Source organism: Desmodus rotundus, chromosome 10 (assembly GCF_022682495.2).
Source record: "Desmodus rotundus isolate HL8 chromosome 10, HLdesRot8A.1, whole genome shotgun sequence".
Lineage (NCBI taxonomy): Eukaryota > Metazoa > Chordata > Mammalia > Chiroptera > Phyllostomidae > Desmodus > Desmodus rotundus.
In genome coordinates this window covers 33,363,276-33,385,561 of record NC_071396.1, presented here as the reverse complement: position 1 = coordinate 33,385,561, position 22,286 = coordinate 33,363,276, and the positions used below count along the sequence as shown (strand labels likewise).

The 22,286-nt window shown below is 45.3% G+C and overlaps 1 protein-coding gene across 1 annotated transcript in view; it reads right to left on the bottom strand.

The window, feature by feature from the left end:
* AGBL1 (AGBL carboxypeptidase 1) overlaps nucleotides 1-22,286 on the bottom strand; it is a 470,051-nt gene that overhangs the window by 277,936 nt on the left and 169,829 nt on the right. Inside the window, exon 18 of the mRNA XM_045196586.2 lies at nucleotides 4,084-4,264. Within this exon, the coding sequence (XP_045052521.2) occupies nucleotides 4,084-4,264 (181 nt within the window). The remainder of the gene's footprint in view (nucleotides 1-4,083; nucleotides 4,265-22,286) is intronic.

Sequence of the window (22,286 nt, the reverse complement as noted above, 5' to 3'; positions counted from 1 at the left end):
CTGCTGGGAGGCTGGCCCTCTGACAGCTGGTCTCCCTCATTTTTCCTGCCCCTCCTGCTCCCCCCACGAATTGGGGAGAAGTGTTTAGGTTTGTAGACAACTTCTCACTGCATCCAAGCCATAGACCCTGCATAGTGAAGGGTTTTTTCCATATAGAAATTGGACAGAGGAAGACCTCCATTCGGTGGGCCACAGTTAGGGTTAGCTGAGAAAACACATGTGCAAGAATGAAGTCCCTGTATGTCCTATAAAAGGTGCTCAATACATTTTTTTAGATCAAGTCTGTGAGTGCTCTTTTGAGTACAATAAAGCCTTCACAGACCACCATGGAGTAAAAGACTATTGGCACTAACTGTAAATGGTTCCAAACAGTTAAAATTGTAAGATTTTTAAATCTGATTTTCAGAGTTTCTTTTGTTTCCACTAAAGCATTCAGCTGTGACTTCCTAATACCTTGGTGTGTTTACGTAGATAGAGTATGTGCGCCCTTTGCTCTTTACTGTTCTTTGTTTCTATTCCACAATGGCCCTGGGAAAAGATAATCCAGTTTGTAAAATTGTATATATACTAAAAATTAATATGCTCTGATTCTCCTGGGTATAAGCTGGCCTGTGCATTGACTTTATGAAAATTATTTTGTCACTACCATGTACCCTACAAGCAAAGTCCAAATACTTGGGGAAAGGCGGAATGGCTTTCTCTCCCTCACTTACATGTAGTGTCCGCCTTCTATTAAGTAGTTCTGGGAAACCCGCCTCCTCCCCACTCCACACTCCAATCAACCCACTCTGCTCTCACCTAATTTTACCCAACATCTGAAAGAACTGGGAGTCGAGGGACCACTGCATTGCTTCTCCTACTTGCAGCTCAGCCCAGCTCCAGACAAACGACCAGGCTTGCAACGTGGAAGGCTGTTTCTTTTCGAAACCATCTTTGTCTTTTGTTTTCCTGTTATAGACATGTGTTGCTAAGAGATCTTCGGCTTGGCAAGACCCACTGTATTTTTGCTAGAAGATTCTGGCTTGGTCTCCCCGACCACTATTAGCAAAACCTCCCCAGCATCCTTAGAGGCCCCATTACCGTCACCACAAAATGAAAGGACTCCACTTTTACACATTCTTGCAAATTCCACAAAGGCTCGTGATTACTTGTGAAAGAAAAGGTCAGTCTAGTTCCTTAAGGGACCATTTAAAGTTTAGGCTCTGGAATCTTTATGCAAAAATTGCCTCTTTGCTGGTCAGACCACATACAAGGCAATTTTGTTACCTTTAAGAAGCCTATTACTAGGAATGAGTCCAGAGAAAGCTCCATGAAGGTCAGACCTACATTCTGACCTTCTGAACGTCAGACACAATATCACATAAGCGATGTTGAGGGAACAGCACTAAACGTGGAGAGGACTTCACATGGGGAAGTCAAGGCAGGTGAAGGAAGGATTAGATCGTATCTGTGGGCTACTCTGAGGTGAGAGCACCTACAATGTGTGAAGCTCCCAGACCAAAGATCAAAACCAGAAAGAACATAAATCCACCTAATTATGCCCCACAGACGGGGCATGCCCTGACATGGAACATCGCTCCCGGAAAGAGTTTACGCAGAAGTTACACAAAACCACATGTCAGGTGGGTCATAAGAAGAGTTCAGGAGCAGAGACTGCTCTGCCCTTTTACTATGCCATGTGACACACCCGTGGAAGTCTCTGGGTGATGATGTGCCGTGGCCTCTGGGTTTTCATGTCTGCAGAATAACCTGAAGATTTCCAAGCCCCTTTCAGCCAAAACCATGTGGGTGGTCCGAGTGCCCTACCAAGTCCCTTGAGGCTGTCCAAGGAAACACGCTGCATAAATAAATGGGTGGTTTCAGTCCTTATCCACAGAGGAAGGGCGGAGTCAACGAGAAGAAGCTGGCTGTCCCCAGGGAGTCCAGAGCAACCAGCCGTGAGCTGGAAACACTGAGTCCAAGCCAGGAGGGTGCTCAGTGACCAAGACCACAGTAACCTATCAACCACAGCCCTGGGCCAAACTCTGCTTGGAGGTGTGAGCAACGGAAAAGGAAGAAAGAGCAATGCTCACCTCTGAGCTTGAAGACTGCCCTGGGCCTGCAAGACCTCTTCCCCAGAAGGGTTGACAGGGAGCATGCTAGCACCCTCTTTCAACAGAAGAGAAAACCATAGGTCACAGGAAGAGCCAAAATTCCACATGAGAGTTATGACTCGCACCCGAGCACTCTTTCCATTGTCTACCAGCCCCCAGACAATTTCAGGAGAGGAGGAAGTTCAGGAAAGAGCCAAACGTTGGAGTAGAAAACGTTGAAACGGACCACATCTCTCAACATGCCTTACTTAGCTGCTTTCCATCCACGTAGGCAGAGAAGTCACGCCAGTAATACCCCTGGGCCCTGGAGCAGGGAGGAGCCCTGCAGGGGTGTGCCAGGGCGGCTCTTGGGAGCTAGAGGAGCACAAGGCAGCTGAGTTCTGTTGGGCTAGGAGAGAACACCACGCAGCTTCCAGTCTAAGAAGCCTAGTTGCTGCCAGAGGCCGGAATGGCGCTCCCTCCTGGGGGACTTGGCCCACTGCCCTCATGAGCTGACACACCAGTCACCGCAGCAAAGGGGAAGGGCCCTGGCTCTCCGTCCACAGACACCCTCCACCTAAACAAGTGGGGCGACAGGCCCAGGAAGCCTATTAGGAACACACGCCTACCTTGCTTTTCTGCCTTCCTGCTTTCTTTTTATATCTATTAAAATTTTAATTTTACAGTGTACAGCTTGGACTTGTATTTTGGCATTGTTTCACATGTTTTATCCTTTGTAATTTATTCTGATCCTCATTTTATATGTTATCATCTTTGTATTGTTAACCTTTTTAACTTAACAATGTTCTTTGTGCTTATCCTTTGAAGCTAGTCTATCCGCAGTTGTTTAACATTTATTTGGTTTTTTTCTTCTTAAAAAATGACTGTTTTATCTTTCTTGAAACATTCCCTTAATTATTTTAAGTCATTTTAATTTTATCTCATTGAAATGTAGTTATTCTTGTTCATATTTCTTTGTAACTCTTATCTATTCTGATTAACCTTTTTAATGTTGCTGTATTTTCTCAGTTTTCTAAACTTGTACTTTAGCTTCTTTACTATGATTATTATAAATTGCAGATCCTTTTTCATTTTTAGCTTTTGCAACAATTTTTCTTTCAATTTTTGTTTACCTTGGGCTGTTTCCCCCCATAGGACACCAATTCCTATTCCTGTAATAAAAATAAAAATCATCTACTTACTGTAGGAAGAAGGGGCTTTAGCCTCTTTTCAGCAAGTGTGAGGTGCATATTTGTGAATGTGACTCCTGCCATCCCCACCCACTGGCCACATGACCTTGGCTGTGTGACGTGGAGGGGCTGCTCTGACCCTGGGCCTCAGCTCACGGACTCTGAAACGTGGACCCCTTTACACAGACCTCATTGGATGCCGGGCTCCAGGTTCCCTGTGACCTGTCCTGAAGGCAGGTAGTGCCAGGGAGGGGACACGCTGCCCCAGCTTCCTCTCACCCAGCCAACCATTTCTCGCGATCTCCCTCTCGACCATCCCACAGCCTTTTCATCCTCTTCAGCCTTTCCACATAGAGAAGGTGACTCCCTTTTACAGCCATATCCAAATCCCGTAAGACAAACTGAGAGCAAAGCCGTCACCGCAGTGAACACGATGAGTAAATAAAAGCACTGGTTGCAACTGCAACAACCAGTTTTGGCCCTGACCTTGCACTCACCCACCATGTGAACTGGACAAGCGCCTTCATTGCCCTGGACACCAATTTTCTCCTTTTTAATAGGAGACTGTTGAACTACATTATTTCTAAGGACCCCTCTTGTATTTGCTGCCTATGAATCTATACCTTTCTATTTAAAAAGCTATGAGACCAACATCGATGAAGAGTACGTTGATTCTGGCACCAGTTAAAAAGCCCAAGAGAGCTTTTTCCTGCCAGAGTGCGGACGCCTCTCCAGTCACAGCCCTCTCCCCACTGGTTGGAACAACAATGCATTACTATGGCAACATAAATGCAGTTTGATCGGGCAGGTGGCCAACATACTTGCCATTGATGACACCATCAGGGTTGAGCATGGGGATGATCTTGAAAATGAAGTTTTCCCTCAAGAGCCTGGCCACAGGGTCACTGCTGACCAGGAACTCCAAGGCCCCCTTCATCACCCAGCTGGAATTGCTTTCGCCTGGGTGAACCCGGGCGGTGATCACCTGGTATTGACGCTGCCCTATCAAAACAAGACAAAGAGAAATTAAACCTACATACACTTTCTACTTCCACCAAGATAACCTCCAGCAGGCCGCCCGGAGAATTACACTGGACCAGTATTTCAGACTATGGAGTCTGAAATAGGTCGACTGTTTCTAACGCATAACTGATCTGCATTTATGCATTTTCTACCTGCTTCTGTGGTCTGCAAGACTCAAGAGCGTGTGAAGCTAAAGGTCAAGGCTGGTGTGAAAAACACAAATACTTAGAGGCACGAAAAGAAGACAAGAAGCAGACTTAGCAAGACCACAAAAAATTAAGGAACTCTCTGAAATCTAACAGCAAGAGGCTGGTTATCTTCATCTCTATCAGTTGTGGCAAGTAGACAAATGACTTTAGGCTATTTTATCACCTGTAAAATGGGGACAATCACATTGACCTTGTGTGGTAGCTACAAAAACAGAAGGATGTACACAGAAAGCCCTGGGCACACTGGCTGCCATTCAGCACACAGCTCTGGGGAAGATGGCCCCTCTCGCTCCTCGGAAGAACTGAGAGTCAAGTGCTCTACGTGTGTTGGGCAGTTGTGAAATCGCTCTCTGCCCAATCATGGAGCAGTAACCTGAGCAGACCTCACAGAGGGCGCACTGGTAAGAGGAGGAGAGACTTCCTTCCTCTGCTGACAGAAAATGTCTAGGGCATCTCAGAGTTGAGACATATTCTGAAACCACCCCTGGGGTCAGGTGGAGAACGTGTATTGATTGATTAGTGATGTCTGTCACCATACACCTGGAAGAGTGGGGGTGGTGGGGAGATGTGGCCTCATACCAGCCATTCAGTGTGTCTGCTTAACTGTGTCCGAGTGTGTGTCTGTGGCTTTTTGTTCTGACTTTTCTTTTTGTATCCTCACCCAATTCCTTAGCACTCCGAAATCCACCCTGATGACAAGAACTAAGTATTTCCCAAGTATAAATACCCCAGCCATTTAAACAGCCTAAAAGCTACACCAGTCATTTATTTCCATATCATTCAAATCACTGTGACTCAAACATGGCTTTTCTTCCCTTAAACACTTGCCTTTTTGAGGAAATAAACTACTTCTCTAATTCTATGTAAAGAAAGACAAAACTGAAGAACTCCGAAGAAGAAATCTAAAGAACAAGTAATTGAAGAAACAAAGAAATAAACTTTTAAATCATATTACCAAATTACATGGCTATTATCACTCAAGACAAAAAACACTCCATCTGTCGACAACCACCGAGATCTTACAGGTTTAAGGGGCAGATCAGAGCATTTTTACAATGTGGAGAGCAGGTAACTTCAGTCCCTTGTGCATTATTTACACAGTGGGGATAATATTCAGCTGTGTTTTTCCTTAAGCAGATGTCTTGAGCATATTCCAGGAATGGCAGGAGGCACTGGGTAGAAAGGAACAGTCGAGTAGAAATTAAAAGCTCTTATTCTGCACGAGGCCACAGCACTAGTCACCTATGACGAGCATGCGGTCACACAACGGCAAGAGAGCTGACTGTTACAGGAGGGGTATGCAAAGCACCCAAAGCAGGAAAGACCGTTTCCAGAGACGTGATGCTGTTGGGACTGGGCCTTGCAGGGTACGTATCATTTCAGCAGAGGGAGGAGGTGAGAAAGGGTCTTCTAAGCCACGGAAAAGATGCACGTAAGGAACTCAGAGGGGTGAACGTCGGTGTGTTCAACAGTAAAAAAGAGCGACGCGTGGCTGAAGCGAAGGACTGAGGACAGTGGCACATGGATTTACAAAGGCAGGCGGATGTCAAACTGCTGAGATCCTTCTTTATTTATATACATATGTATGTATACATATATACACACACACATACATATATACGTGTGTGGGTGTATATATATTTTTTTAGGGACCTGGACTTCATAGATCAGAAGCTCTCAACCATGGAGTCAGCATCTCATCAGCAGGCTGTGATTAGTAATGAGGTCTATTGAATAACCATCAGCTACTAATAAAAATACAAATGTTTGCCTATAATATATATGTATACATGTATCATATATACATACAGTAGTTCCCCTTCATTTGCAATTTCGATTTCCATGGCTCAGATACTGGTGGTCAACCATGGTCCCAAAATGTTAGAAGGGAAATTCCAGAAATAAACACTTTATGCCACTCTGAGGAGCACGATGCAGTCTCGTGCGGTCCCACGCCATTCCTCCCTGGACGTCAGTCGCCCCTTTGCCCGGCGTCCCCACGCTGCACACACTGCCTGCTCAGTAGTCACTTGGCAAGCGTCTTGGTTATCAGATCAACTGTCATGGCATCACAGTGCCTGAGTGCAAGTCACCCTTGTTTATTTCATAATGGCCCCAAGTGCACGAGCAGTGATGCTGGCAACTCAGATACACCAGAGAAGCCGGAAAGTGCTTCCTTTAAGGGAAAAAATACTGGAAGTACAGGACAATCCTTTGACAGAAAGACCACCTTCACGTAACTTTTATTACAGGATATCGTTATAACTGTGCTATCTTATTAGTTGTCAGTTTCTTGGTGTGCATACTTTATAAACTCAACTTTATCACAGGTATGTACAGATAGGAAAAACATAGCACGTACAGGGTTCAGTATTATCTGCGGTCTCAGGTATCCACCGGAGGCCTTGGAACATGTCTCCCATGGATACGGGGGGACAACTGTAAATGTTGAACAGGTTTCACGTCATCCCTACTACAATGGTACCGTGAACGGTGTGTATGCAGGTGTGCTTTCTGGACTGGGGAGAGAAGAGGAGGAGAGACTTATAATGAGAATGCTTGATATGCGCGCCCCGGAAAAGAACGGCAGAGAACTACTGCTTTCAGAAATACAGTCCATAATCGTTTTTCAGCAGAAAACACACACACCAAAGACTGCTTCTGAAAAATAATTCTGACATCGCTGTTTATAAGCCATTTGTTTAATCAGAGACAGTGTGGCCTACTGGAGCAGAGAACAACTTTTAGAGTTTAGAGCCCTGTTTCCAGTACTCAAGTTCCAGCCCCTCCCCTTCTACCTGAGATGAGAGTTCCAAAGGAACTGTATTGAATTGGGTGTTCTTCACCATAAAACTAGTGATTTGCTAACTGAAATTACTAAATAAGCATGTTGGGGGCGAGGGAAAGAGACATACAGTCAGCTAGCTGAGCACAGTTGAAGTTAACTGAAGGTCGGCTTTCCCAGTCTATCATTTGCCCACAATCACTTTCAACGCCTTCCGAAGCAAGCCTCACTGGCACTCCAGTGAGAAGCCTGTTGAGAATAAAGAGGCTTGATGAATTTGTGCCCAATCAGTAGCCTATTTTTGGTCCTATAATTCCGTATCACTCGCTCGGTGGTTTTTGAACTATGTTCATTTACAGCACATTGAACAACAATAGTAAGTGCTCCCCGCCCAGCAAGAAGAAATAAAAATTAGCTTAAGCTCTTGTAAACTTTCAATGCAACTGACAGCTCTCGCCGTTTGCCTCCCAATGCATCAGTCAATAAGCCAAACGCTGGCCTTGCAAACAGACAGCACCAACCGCCTCTCCCTGGGGGGCTCAGGTTGGTGATCTGCTGCGTTGTAGTAGAGTGCAAGACCTACCAGGCTGTTCCGAGCGTCCTGAAGAAGCAAAGGAAGAAAAACCATTGGTTCTCACAGAGATACAAGCAGCATTTTAGCCATTTCTAGTTGATTTTCCTCTTTTCCTCTCTTTGATTTCAGCCAATTTTGCGGTCACAGCAGTGACTTAAACTTATGGGACCATTCGCTGCAGCAGCAAACAGTGCCCCAGAGAACCCCTGATACAAGACAGCTGGAAACAGTACACAACACACATACCGTGTGTGTTTTTTCTTGTAATTGACAATTTGTTTTAATAACTCACCGCTGCTTAGGGTAGGACAAAACGTGTGTGGCATCTGCATTTTTTTTCTCTGCAATTGACAAAATGTACTTCAGAGGCCACCAAAATCTATGGCGGAGCCATGGTTTGGCAACATTCTAATTCTTTTTTGAAAATATGCCAATGCTTAAAGCTGAGTGTTGAATTTATGTTCATGGTGATGAGATCTCTGAAAAGAGGTTAGAAACAAGCAGAGGGCTGCGGAAAGCCCAGGAGAAGCCAGGCTCCAGGCCAGTGGTAAACCAAGTGAGAACTGGGGACATGAGCAATCTGTGCCCGACTGTACAAACATCCATTCATTTCTTTCAACAATATATATGAAGCTCCTACTGGCACGCACACAGCAAGGCTCTGGAGATTCCAAGAGAAATAACAGTGTTTGCCCTCAGGTACCTAACAATCGTCTGGTGGGAAAGACCCGCGCACAGATAGTTATGATCCCGTGTGGTCAGGGACATCCGTCGAGACAGTTTCCAAGCACAGTGGAACGCTCATTAGGAAATTATTTATAATAATGTGAGGAACTGGAAATGGCTTGAATGTGCGTCCACAGGAAACCAGTGGAGGCAATGATACATAAAACAGAATACTGTGCAATCATTAAAAATGGTGCATTCATCTCTTTCTGTTGACAAAAGGAAGAGGGGGAAAAAGCCTGGCAAGACAGCTGCATCACAGAAGGACCCCATGTGCGTGTGGTTGTAACATTTCCTCACGGCGTCTAAACACAAAGACAACTCTGTGCCAGGAGGTCATCTGTGTAATATTTGTGTCTTCTTTACCCCTATCTAGAATGCTTCCCAATTCAGAAAATAATAACCGTAAGTCGGTTTTCCTAGAAGCAAACAGTTGCAAGTAGCAGTAAACCACAGAAGAGAGAGCAGAAAAAATGAATCTTCCCAGAAGAGGTGATACCAGATCTGATTCAACTAGTTTAAGAGTTTGCTAAGGAAGAAAAGAAAGGAGGGAGGTGACCGAAAGGACTAGGTGTATTTTGGGTACTAATGAGGTCATAAAGCCAAGTGACTTCCTATGAATGAAGGGAAGGATGGAAGTGAAGCAACAAAGCTATCTTTATTTTTAAGATTTTATTTATTTACTTTTTAGAGCAAGGGGAAGAGAGGGAGAAAGAGAGAGAGAGAAACATCAATGTGAGAGAGATACACTGATGTTTCTCTCATTGATGGTTGCCTCTTGTGCATCCCCTACTGTGGACCTGGCCCACAACCCAGGCATGTGCCCTGATGGGAACTGAACTGGCAACCTTTTGGTTCACAGGCCAGCACTCAACCCACCAAGCCACACCAGCCAGGGCACAAAGCTACCTTTGTAGCCCACACTAAGGAAATCAGAAAACAATTGTAGAAAGCCGTTACCCAAGACGGGAGTTCCTGTTGGCTGAAGACTCAGAGAATGTGGTGAAGGCGTAGGACAAAGAGCCAAAAGGGCACATTGTACAGTCTATTTTCCTTCTTGGCTTTATGTGAATGGATTGGGTTTTTTCATCCCTTGTTCCTTATGTCTCAATTAGCTTGGGAGTCGTATATCCTTTAATTTTACTGGAAGTAGTTACCTTAGAGATTGTATTATGTAACTTTGACTTATCATAGTATAACATAATCTACTATATTGTAATTCCCACTATACATCTTAAAATTCACAAAAACTATAGTTGTAGATTCAGTATTAATTTAGACTAAATCATATAGTTACCCTTTTAATTACTCTTCACTCCCTACTACATCTGAGGTTTCCATCAGATTTCATTTTCTTCTGCCTGAAAAGTCACCTTTTAGTATTCTTCTAGAATGGGTCTGCTAATAGTGAATACTCTCCCTTTTTGTTTGTCTGAAAATGAATTCATCTCATCTTCAGTTTTGAAAAATATTTTTTGCTGAGTGAGGATTACATCAACCACCCTGCACTCTTTGCTTTCTCCTTCTTCCCAAACTTAGCTGCTTTAACATCCCTTACAAGTACTTACAACAGTATCTTTTTATTTTGGAGAAACAGGAGTGTGTGTTTTGGTTTTCAATGATACATGTTCTTTTTGTGTGGTTTCCATAGAAGGGAGAATATTTTCAATGGAATTTCCAAGTTCTTAAACTTTCATAGGCTTTTTAAAAAAAAATTTCTGTTGGTTATGTTGAAATTTCCAGGTAGACAATCCTAACAACTGCAAATAATGAAGCCTTTCTCTCCAAGGGGGATAGCATTTATTCCTGATACATTTTGGATTTCTTGGAGTTTCCTCAATATTATGAAATAAAGAGTAATTAAATCCATTCGTTGTTGTCTCCACTGGCAGGGACCTGAGAGATTCACAGGCAGCCCTGGCCAGCCCTGTGGAACGTGTGGGATTACAGGGGACACGCTGAAGGCATCGCGTAGAACCTTACAGCCAAGAAGACACTTCCCCACCTGTGCTGTTCCTTCAGAGGGCACCTCTGAGCTAGGCAAGACAGGTATTACTGTCTTCTTGTCCATATGGGCTGGAAAGGAGACAAAGCAAGAGAAACATTTACATGCTCCACATCACCATCCAAAGCTCCTTTCCTTTGATCATGCATTATTTTGAGTGTGTACCTAACAGGAAGGCTGAAACGAAGGCTACTGAGACAAAACGCGATCATACGCGGCGGAGAGAGCAAGCGCCTTGTAAATTATGATACAGGTACGTTGGGTTTCAGGCCGGGTTCTGCCTCTTACTAAGTGAATGGATTTGGGGAAATTAAACTCTTTTGAAATCTCAGTTCCTGACCTATAAAGCAAGGCTCTCTTAGGTCTTTGCAACAGGAAATTCAATGATTATCAATGGCAATGTGAAATGTGGTAGATAAAAATGAAACTTTTTAGCCAAGGGTTTTAATCTCCTTTGATCCTATTATATTCTTCTGTATTCTTTTGATAGAGCTGGTAACAAGAAGCAAAATTACATAGAGCTTCATCTCTTTTTTCCTCTTTTTTTCAATATTCAGATGCAAATGCTAATAAGCAGTAAAGTGATCAAAAGTCACGTGGCAGCAACAGAAAACCGTGCTTGAAATCAGCTTCAGAACAATCAGTGTGGACACTACTGGCCGCCAGAGAGCGGGGGCCCGTTCCTTCCCAGGTGAGCAGGGTCTGTCTGCTCGCACACCCCCGTTTGCACACACTGGTGCTCTGAGCTTCCTGGGCCCTGTCCAGCAGTCCCCCCCAAGCCGTGGTTTCAGGCACCCATGGTCAATGGTGGTCTGCAAACGTTAAATGGAAAAATTCCAGGAACAAACAATTCGTACGATTTACATTGCATGCTGTTCTGAGTAATGTGATTCATCTTCCCACGGCATCCTGCCCAGGACATGAATCATCTCCTTGTCCGGCACATCCGCACTGTGCACTCTACCCACCTGCTCACCAAATCTGCTATCGGATCGACTGCCTCAGCATCGCAGGGTCTGTGTGCAAGGCCCCTTCGCAACACCTGCATCTTCCACCCCGCTCCTTGGCATCACGGAGGTCTGGTGCCATCTCTCAACAGTGAGGAAGGGTGAGCACTAAGATAATTTGAGAGAAGCGATTGTCCCATAACTTACTACAGTGTATCATTATAATTGTTCTATTTCACTATTCATGAGTGCTAATCTCTTACTGAGTCTAATTTGTTAAACTTTACCATGAGAATGTGTGTACAGGAAAAGACAGTGTATAGAGTTCAGGACTATCTGCATTGGGGGTCTCGGAACATGCCCCCACCCACAAGGGGGAACGGCTGTGCCATGAGAATAAGAAAATGACCAGACTGCAGTTCCCCAACTGTTCTCATTTGTGTTTCTTCCAAATGCTGAAGTAAAACCCTCGGTTTTCCCAAACTGCTCATCTTTACCCCTACCCCTCTCGAGTGTCCAGCAGTGGCCTCAGATCTTGTTCCTCCCAGAAGTTTGCACTCTGCCATCCCTTCAAAGTCTGATGTGTGATCTCTAGTACGCGCCACACCCCTCACCCCATCCCCAGTGAGTCTCATGTAGTTTGAGAGGCCCTGACTTTTCTCTGTGAAGAGATTTCTTGGTGCGGCGGAGATATGTGGGGCTCACGCTCTGGTTGGGGGTGCGGGGTTGGGGAGAACAAGCTGAGTGTGGATTCTTGAGGCAACAGGGGAGAAACCCTGAGCCAAGGCCAACTGTCATCCCCACGCCACTGGTGAACTCTAGAAATTGACTAGCACATTATGGTCTTCCTATTGGCAGCCCATGAATCTTTTTCTTCAGCCTTTTAAACTTATTCACAAGGTTTAGGTAATGCACAGAGCAGGGAGGGAGATTTTAAAGTAGAATGTGTTTCCTTCTAAAGCCCAGGATCTTCAAGGCCCCAGTGTCTCTCATTCCACCTGTCTCAACCACACACCCTCCTACTTCTTCTTTTTTAATCTTCACTTGAGGACATGTTTGTTGATTTTAGAGAAAGAAGAAGAGAAGGAGAGAGAGAAAAACACTGATCAGTTGCCTCCCATCCAGATATGTGCCTTGACCGGGAACAGAACCGGCAACCTTTTGGTGCATAGGACAATACTCCAACTAACTGAGCCACCCGGCCAGGACTCCTCCCGCTTCTTAAACATAAGCCTACCACCTCTTCCTCATCATTCTGTCCAGCCACACAGCCACCCAAGTGATCTAAAAAGCAAACAGGAAAACCCAAGTCTGACTGGAGTAGAGCCTACTCATCGAGTCCTCATTGAAAGTCCCCACCATGGCCTTGGCTACACTGTCGGTCTCATTTCCTGTCACTCCTGAACCAAATATTCTTCACTCTACTTTTTACTGCTCCCAAAACACAGTGTGTCGTTTCCCTTCCACAGCCCTGGGTGGCTGCCCACGCTATCCCCTCTACGTGGAAGTCCTCCCCCACTTCTCTGCCTGCCAAAACCCGAAGCTTTCCCCGACTCCCCCAGGCTCTCAGGACGGCTCCCTTCCCCTATGGCAATGTACATTATTCATGCATCTGCATCCAACTCTCCCAGTGCCCTCAGAATCCACTTCCATGCTGGGCCTCTCCCACTGTCCCGTCTGCTTCCTGCACCGAGTTCTCTGCTCCTAAAGCTGTGTGCACTGGGGGTTTTCAGAAAAAACTTTGCTAAGTACATGGGTGTCATTAACAGTAGTTAGCTCCCGTTATTAACCCCTCCATGCCCAGTTGCGTCACAATGTGTCAATTCACTAATATTTTCAAATCCATCCATCCATCCGTCCGTCCATCCATTCATTATTTACTGAGTTCTTAAGACGCACCAGGCTCTATAATAGAGAATGGAGCTCTAACAGTGAAAGAGTCAAAGCCCCGACCACAAGGCGTTTACCTTCCAGTGGGAAAGGCAAAGAGTAACATCATGTAAGTACCACAAAGAAACATCAAGCAGAGAGGCAACAGAGAATTCAGAGGAGGGGTGGGGCCATCATGTCAAAAAAGATGGTCAACTCCTCGGAGTTGACCTAGTAGATCAAAAATGTTACCGTTTCAATATACAGTCAATACCAAAAATGGCTAATGAGATATTTCACTTTTTTTTTTGCACTAAGTCATCAGAAGTGTGGTATTTCATACTTCCAACACATCTTAATTTGGACTAATCACTTTTCTCTGCTCAATAGCCTTCTGTGGCCCCTGACCACGCCAGCGAACATGCCAGCCCTAGATGTCTATCAGCTCTAACGGAAACCCTTCACCACCCTTCATGGTAAAAGTTTACTATAATCCCATGGAATATAGCTGAGACGCTGAGGAAATGAATAAAAGGATAAAGCTCCCCACCAAAGCCCCCAAAATTCTGTTTCACTGACTTCTTTCTCATGAAGCAGTCCAATTTTGAAAAATTACAAACACATATTTCTTTGCAAAGCACAACATCGCCTTCTTATTCTGCACCCTTCTGTCTCTCCACTATGAGCAAGTGGGTTTGGATAATTCGCATAAATGAAAAGAAAATCAGGAAGTCTATTCCTGGGCAATTTTCAGATCACCAAGAGGAAGTGGTGCAATCGAGGCTGAGATAACAATTTTAGACTTGGCATAAATACGAGCAAATTCATCTGCATCTCCTCATCTGTGTCAAACTGTACAGATTTTTCTGAAGATTTTGTTATATGATAATATGGTGGAAATAAAAAATAATACATCTGTGCTATAATGACACATAATGTCTACAGTATGATAATGTAGTATTTGGATTGGGTTTGAAAAATTTTCCTGCACAGAAATGACAGTCACTTGGGAGAAGTGGGTAATCGCATCAGGAAAATTGCAAACAGATGCCGTTGCACCCCTCACCCCACCACCCCCGCCCTGGAGTTTGTCGGCAGATCTCAGTTAGGGATGTGTGCAGTTCTGCTTGGGACCTGCTGGTTCTCTGGTACCCAGGGTTCAGGCTCCTTTGCCCCGACCTCCCTGGAAGAATTAATGCTGCCCAGAGGAAAGCCTGAGGTAATTTTCTCAAGCTCGGGGGGTTCTTAGGATGGCTCTGGCACCTGCAGACCCCCAAGGGTGGGGCCAAACCACCTCCTACCACTTCTGAATGGGTGTCTGCTAAAGACGGAGCCAAGGATCAGGCTATCTTCAGCCAAGAGCCCCTGGCCTGAGCTCTGTCCCACAGAGCCCTGCATCACAGTGACCTCAAGAAATACAGACGACCAAAATGACATGAGACCTCTTCATGCTCCATGAAAACTCATCCAGCATGGTGCCAGGTGGGTACTAGACCACTCAAGGGGATGACTTTGTAAAGTACATAAATGCCCAACCAGCAGGCTGTACACCTGAAACTAACACAATGTGGAATGTCAACTATAACTGAAAAATTAAAATATTTTTAAAACCCCTGTTATTCTGTATCCCATTTGACCACATTTAGGCATATAGAAGGCACCAAAAGAGAATCTGGAAGAAAGAGATTAAAGAGTTATAGGCTCTACTCAGAAAACTGTGAAATATCCTTAGTGAATCATTCTGCTCTTAGGTCACATACAACAGACTTCTTGCTTTGCTCTTTCCCACATCATTGGCCTGGACGTGTCTGAGCACAGAAAGACTCCCAAATCCTGGAGGGAGCAGGCTCTGGGTTCCGGAGGTGGAGCTTCCTAAGGAAGCCAAGTGCCTGCCCCAGCAGCAGCGCAGTGGGCGGCTGGGCAGCCAAGGCGCAGGACACTATCACACGGCCATGAAGAAGGGAAGGGAAAAATGACAGTGAGAAAATAAGACGGAGTCTCTGGTGTAATGAACGTTTTGCAATGGGTGACTGGGATGGTTCTTTCTGAAACAAAAGCCTGCTCTCTTTAGGGCGGTATCTTTCAGGAATCTTCACCTTCTCCCAAACCCTTCCAGGTCCAGCCACCCCTTCTCGGGTTGTGGCCCAATTTTTTCAGGTTCTCTTTAAGCCACTTTGCTTTTATGAAAGGCCTACATTACTATCTGTTTTAGCTAACCCCCCCAAAAAAATCTGACTAGGATTTTCAATTTGATGAATAAAAAATGAAAAGAGTGTTTTGCGTTTGTTTTGCAGCAGATCGAAGCAGAGGCAGCGTGCACCTCACCAAGCTCCTTCCCCGGGAACCACTCTCGCATCTCCACATCATGCCTCAGAGCTCTGAGCCGCATCTGTGGGCATCTGGGCTTCATCTCCATTTCTCTAGCGCACCCGTTATCATGATGCACTCTACAGTAACTGCGTCGTCCTTTACACCACTCTGGCTGAGGAAAGTTTTCATAGGAATGCTCTGCCTTCCCAGAGAGCAGCAAACCTGCATTTAACATAGCTGAAACACCACTCTGAAAAACACACGACGGGTAAATTACGAGCTGGAATCATAAGGACCCGAAAGGTAGGGGGATGAAATTTAAGAGTCTTGAGCCCAAAACATATGTCACCACCTGACACTGGGGCTGCAAGAGCAGTTTACAACTGAAACCCTGCTGGGAAATGTCAACAGCTGCGTTACTTGCTTGCATGGGGAAGCTCTTACTGTTTCAAGGGGTGGTGTGGAACAGGTTGGCTGGGGAGCCTGGAGGTGTTTAAGGAATGGGCGCGACCAGCAATTGAGAAGTAACCTTGGTGCTTAGTTATTCCATAAACACAACCAAGAGCTGCTCCAGACTCATGTGGGTTGAAAAGGAGTTGTTATTCTTTTAAATTAAGGCTGAGCTGCTGGTTTATGCTGGACAGGAAAAAGGAGGGAGCAAGGGAAGAAATGAGAGAAAAAGAAAGAGAAAGAGGGTTATTGCTGCTGCTGCTGCTGCTGCTGCTGCTGCTGCTGTTCCAATCAAAATGACTACGGGGTGACCCACCGGTTTTTCACTTACATAACCTGACAAGGGTATTTCAGATGCCCTGTTGCTTGGCAACCTGCCTTTTATGTTTAAGCCATTTAAATGTATTCACCTACTGAATTAGGGATATTCACAGATGACTGGGCAACAAGAAAGAGCCCCTGGCAGGCCAAGAGCTCCTAGGATGTGTGGAATCAACAGTGTGTGTGTGGATTGGGGCTGGTCAGAGAGCCTGACGGAGAATATTAGTGACACATTTAAGCCCGAAAATGAGAAAATGAGATCAGCATGCAAAGCCGTGCACTGCCTCTAAACCAAGCTTCTGTCTGGATCTAAGACTGAGTTCTGCCCTTCCTGAAACCCTGGCTGCCAGCAGCTACCAGGAGACCTACCTGGAGACGGGGCCCCTGTATATGGGCCTTCGTCCGCAGCTGTCTCTGGGGCCCACCACTGCCCTGCACGGCTCGAGATAGTCACAGTGCATCCTTTCAGTCAACGGAACTGGAAACGGGGAGGCCTCACCTGACACCCACATTAGAGTTACCCCACGTGCGGAGAGTTACCGAGACCTTCCTGCCTCCAAAATACCATGCAGCGTATTTTCTACTCTCTCCATCCCTCCTCACTCAAAATACTCAGTGCCTCCGCCCCCACTCCTCTCAGGACAACATTAGACTTATTGGGGCACAAGGCCCTTGGTGACCTGCTTTCCCAATGGGGAGACGTTCACCCCGTGCCGCACCTGCACAGGCACCCTGCGTGCACCCACAGAGCACACCAGGCAGCCCCTGGTCCGTAGGCTCGGTTCTGCTCCACAGCTTTGTCCAGGCTCCTCCTTCTGCGGGGATGCCCATCACGCCCTCTCTGGACTTCAGATGGGCTTCAAGTTCAGCCCAAGTTTCACTTATTTCAGGATAAGCTCCCTTCTGACCTCCTTCAGTCAGACTTATCCCCCTGAGCCCGTGCTCCCATGCCAGCGGGCACCTCGCTTTACCACAGCATGCACCCTCGGGCGCACCAGGCCTTGTACTTCTTTCTTTCCCTGTCTCCAGCTGAGAAGCACTTCAAGGGGGGAAGGACATGCCACTGGGCCTGGAGCCAACATGCTTTGTAAAAACTCAGCAAAGTGTACACGACCTGAAAGCACGTATACATTGGCTCCAAACTATGAAAAGGATCTACTAAACTGAAATAAATGTTTAATTGTCCAAAAAGTAGAATGTAACGTCAACTTCGTCAATGGTGAAATTTAGTATTCATAAAAATTTTATTACCTTTGAAAGTGATATCCAGTTGCAGGAGTATCTGATTATAGACAATGATGGCTCACAGCCAATCATAAATGAAGGGTCCCCTATAGCCAAGTAATTGCAAAAGCAAACATGAAATTATTTCAAATTCAATAAAAAAAATGATACTTAATGTGGGACGTGAGTGTATTTTATTATGTTTAATATCGTATATGATGGGGCCTCCAGCTCTTAAAAGTGCCTCAGGCCTAACAAGACTTTACAATGGCCCTGAGAGTGTTTATTTAATTCAATTTTGTTTCCCCGGGAACTAGGGAATTAGCACAGTGACTGGTATGCACAAGCATGCATGCTCATGTGCGTGAACACATGCTGTTATACATGCTTCTTTATGGAAACACGCACCGGAGGAACAAAGACTAGCGAAAATCTAGCAGGCACTAAAAGCATGAGTTTCAGAAGTTGGGCTGGACAACCTTTGAGACACGACTCCAAAGTGGAGGATTATGGGAATGAGCAGCCTTCAAAAACCACAGTTGGAAAGTTGGGGCTTAATAAAATAGATTCATAAACCATGCAGGTGCCCAGATGGCCTTCAAAATTAAGGGGAATTTAATGAAGTATTTATTTTCCTCTTCTGGGGTTTAGAGACAGAGAGAGATAGAGACAAACACGCAAAGAAACAGACAGAAAGACACAGAGAGATGCAGAGGAATGTGCCTGAAGTATAAAGAGTCTATCATGTGAGAACCGTGGGTCATCAGTTTTTCTGAGCAGTGTATGGATTTAAAGGTCCCCAGAAAGCTATTTAATAGAAGCCAAATGACATCCCACTAGTGCCTGGTTTAAAACAACCCTCTAAGCCATTCTGAGGTAGCGTGTCAGAGGTGGACCTCGCAGACTGCATGTAAATGGATATTTTAAAAAATCAAGTCAGCCCTTAAATTTACTTTGAGAGCTCTGAATTTTGAAGCCACCTGCTATGAATCTTTTTGAAAAGTTAGAATTCTCACAGTTATTTTTTTGAAACGAGACACAAGGTACATGGGTAAGGCTGGACTGCTGGAAAGCACTTGAAGACTGGCCTGGGCCCTGGCCAGGTGGCTCTGTTGGTTAGGGCATCATCCTGATACACCTAGGTTGCGGGCTCGATCCCTGGTCAGGGCACAGAAGTACTCCGAGTGAGCTTCAGGGCCTTATTTGAAAAGTGGGGAATAACAGTACCCTGTGATAGAAGTGAAATAACCCTATTGTGGTTATCATTTGGCAACATATACATGTATCAAATCACCATTTGTATACCTAAAACTCATATAATATTGTTTATCAATTATATTTCATAAAGGTGGAAAAAAATAGTACTTCTTTCATTGGGTTATTGCCCAAATTAAAAAGGAAAATGAATGTAAAGTGTTTTGCAAAGTATAAGGTACATATTATTGTCCAATAAATGTAATTAATTAAGTTGTATAATTTTTAATTAAGGGGAATTGCATTACTATTCAGGCTATAGTAAATGGAATAAATGAATGAATAAATCATTGGCAAGGCCACAACTGGCTTAACGGAGAACCATTCAAAGCTGACTTTAAGAACGTTTGTCTAAAACGCAACAGAGCACGTGGCGGGGGAAGGGTGTGCACTGTTGTACCGATTCGTGCGATATCAGTGTCCGGGATCCAAGCCAGGGTAGCCAGCCATCCTGACTTGTCCAGAACTGCCCAGGTCTCGGCACTAAAAGCCACATCTCCTGCCCGTGCAGCCCCTCCACCCTAGCCCTGCATCTCACTTGTTCGTGACCTTGGGTACATGACTCACAGCCAGCTTCAGTGTCTTCAGTTGTCAAGTAAGGATATTGATAATCGTCATCCCACCTCAGTACGTGGCTGGGAGATGTGAAGACGATGAAGCAAAAAGCACAGTTTAAGCCAGACAAGCAGTAAGTGCTCAGAAAATAACTATTCACGAATTCATGAGGAGAGAACCAAGATGGCAGCATAGGTAGACACACTGCGCCTCCTCGCACAACCAGAACTGACAGAAAATCAAACGGCAAGGGGGTCCGACACCAAGGAAATAAAAAATAAACATTCATCCAGACCGGTAGGAGGGGCGGAGACAGGCACCAGGGCAGACAGGACTTGCGTTACAGTGGCGGAACCGAGACTGACGGAGTGTGGGGCGAAGGGGCAGGCAGTCTGAGCACTAGCAGACCCTGCGGCCCCACATTCGCACAGATAGGCCGAGAGGGCCAGACTCAGAGTGGCGGAGAACAGGGCAGGCAGAGCAGCGGGTAGCACCCCGCAGCCCCACATTCGCCCACAGATAAATTGGACAAACGGTGGGGAGCGAAGCAGACCACGCAACTCAGGGCTCCAGCGCGGGGAAATAAAGCCTCAAACCTCTGATTGAAAACACCCATGGGGGTTGTGGAGGCAGCAGGAGAGACTCCCAGCCTCACAGGAGAGGTCGTTGGAGGGACCCACAGGGGCCTGGGGTGTGCACAAGCCCACCCACTCGGGAACCAGCACCAGAGGAGCCCAGTTTGATTGCGGGTAGCAGAGTGAAAGTTTGGAGTCCAGTGGAGAGTGGAGCGGGCGCCATTGCTCCCTCTCAGCCCCTCCCCCACGTACAGCATCACAGTGCAGTGACCAGCATTACCCCACCCTGGGGAACACCTAGGGCTCCGCCCCTTAAAGTAACAGATGCACCAAGACAAACAAAAAAAAATGGCCCAAATGACAGAACACTTCAAAGCTCCGGAAAAAATACAACTAAGCGAGGAAGAGATAGCCAACCTATCGGATGCACAGTTCAAAACACTGGTTATCAAGATGCTCACAGAATTGGTTGAATTTGTTCGAAAACCAGATGAAAAAATGAAGCCTATGTTAAGAGAAACAAAGGAAAATGTACAGGGAACCAATAGTGATGCGAAGGAAACTGGGACTCAAATCAACAATGTGGACCAGAAGGAAGAAAGAAACATCCAACCAGCAAAGAACGAAGAAACAAGAATTCGGAAAAATGAGGAGAGGCTTAGGAACCTCCAGGACATCTTTAAACGTTCCAACATCCAAATTATAGGGGTGCCAGAAGGAGAAGAGGAAGAACAAAAAATTGAAAACTTATTTGAACAAATAATGAAGGAGAACTTCCCCAGTCTGGCAAAGGAAATAGACTTCCAGGAAGTCCAGGAAGCTCAGACAGTCCCAAAGAAGCTGGACCCAAGGAGGAACACACCAAGGCATATCATAATTCCATTACCTAAGATGAAACAGAAGGAGAGAATCTTAGAAGCAGCAAGAGAAAAGGAGACAGTTACCTACAAAGGACTTCCCATAAGACTGTCAGCTGATTTCTCCAAAGAGACCTTACAGGCAAGAAGGGGCTGGCAAGAAGTATTCCAAGTCATGAAAGGCAAGGAGCTACATCCAAGATTACTGTGTCCAGCAAAGCTATCATTTAGAATGGAAGGGAAGATAAAGTGCTTCTCAGATAAGGTCAAGTTAAAGAAGTTCATCATCACCAAGCCCTTATTATATGAAATGTTAAAGGGAGTTACCTAAGAAAAAGAAGATCAAAAATAGGAACAGTAAAAATGACAGCAAACTCACAGTTATTAACGACCACACCTAAAACAAAAACAAGAGCAAACTAGGCAAACAACTAGAACAGGAACAGAACCATAGAGATGGAGATCACATGGAGGGTTATCAACAGGGGAGTGGGAGGGGGAGGGGGGGGAAGGTACAGAGAATAAGTAGCATAGATGATAGGTGGAAAATAGACAGGGGGAGGGTAAGAATAGTGTAGGAAATGTAGAAGCCAAAGAACTTATAAGTATGACCCATGGACATAAACTATAGGGGGGAATGAGGGAGGGAGGGGGTGGGCAGGATGGATTGGAGTGAAGGGGGGGATGGGACAACTGTAATAGCATAATCAATAAATATATTTTAAAAAAAAACTATTCACAAGCTTCGGCAAAGGCAGCCTGTCTCTCGAAGTCCAAAATGGAAGCTCAGGCCACTCAGAAATGCTGCAAAACCCAGCACGAGGCTAACACATTTGGCAGGACGGCCGCATGGAGACAAAAACGTCCCCCAAAGAGCCAGGCAGGAGAAGGAGGCTGATGAGAAGTGAGACGATTTTCACTGACACAGAAATATCTTCCATGGTAATCAGCATTGACGGGAAAAGGCAATGAGGGGAATTTATGTGACAGTTTAATAGGGTTTTGTGAAATATGACATTATTTTAAAGTTTGCCTGAGTAAGGCAGACAGCACATTAGGGTGACTCCAGCTCTGGAAAGAGGATGATACTGTGTTCTGAACTCTGACATTTGCCCCAACGTTGTTTCTTTGCCGTACTGCGTCATGTATTTATATTGTGCATACACACGTGCAATATTGTTATACACTGACTACATCACAACAGACGTAGAGAAAATAATACTTAGCTCAGTGGGTCACTATATAAATTAAACACAAAAATGAACGTAATGCATTTTGCCAAGTATAAGGTACACATTAATTTCTCCCTAAATGTAATTAATTAGGTTGTATGCAAAGTC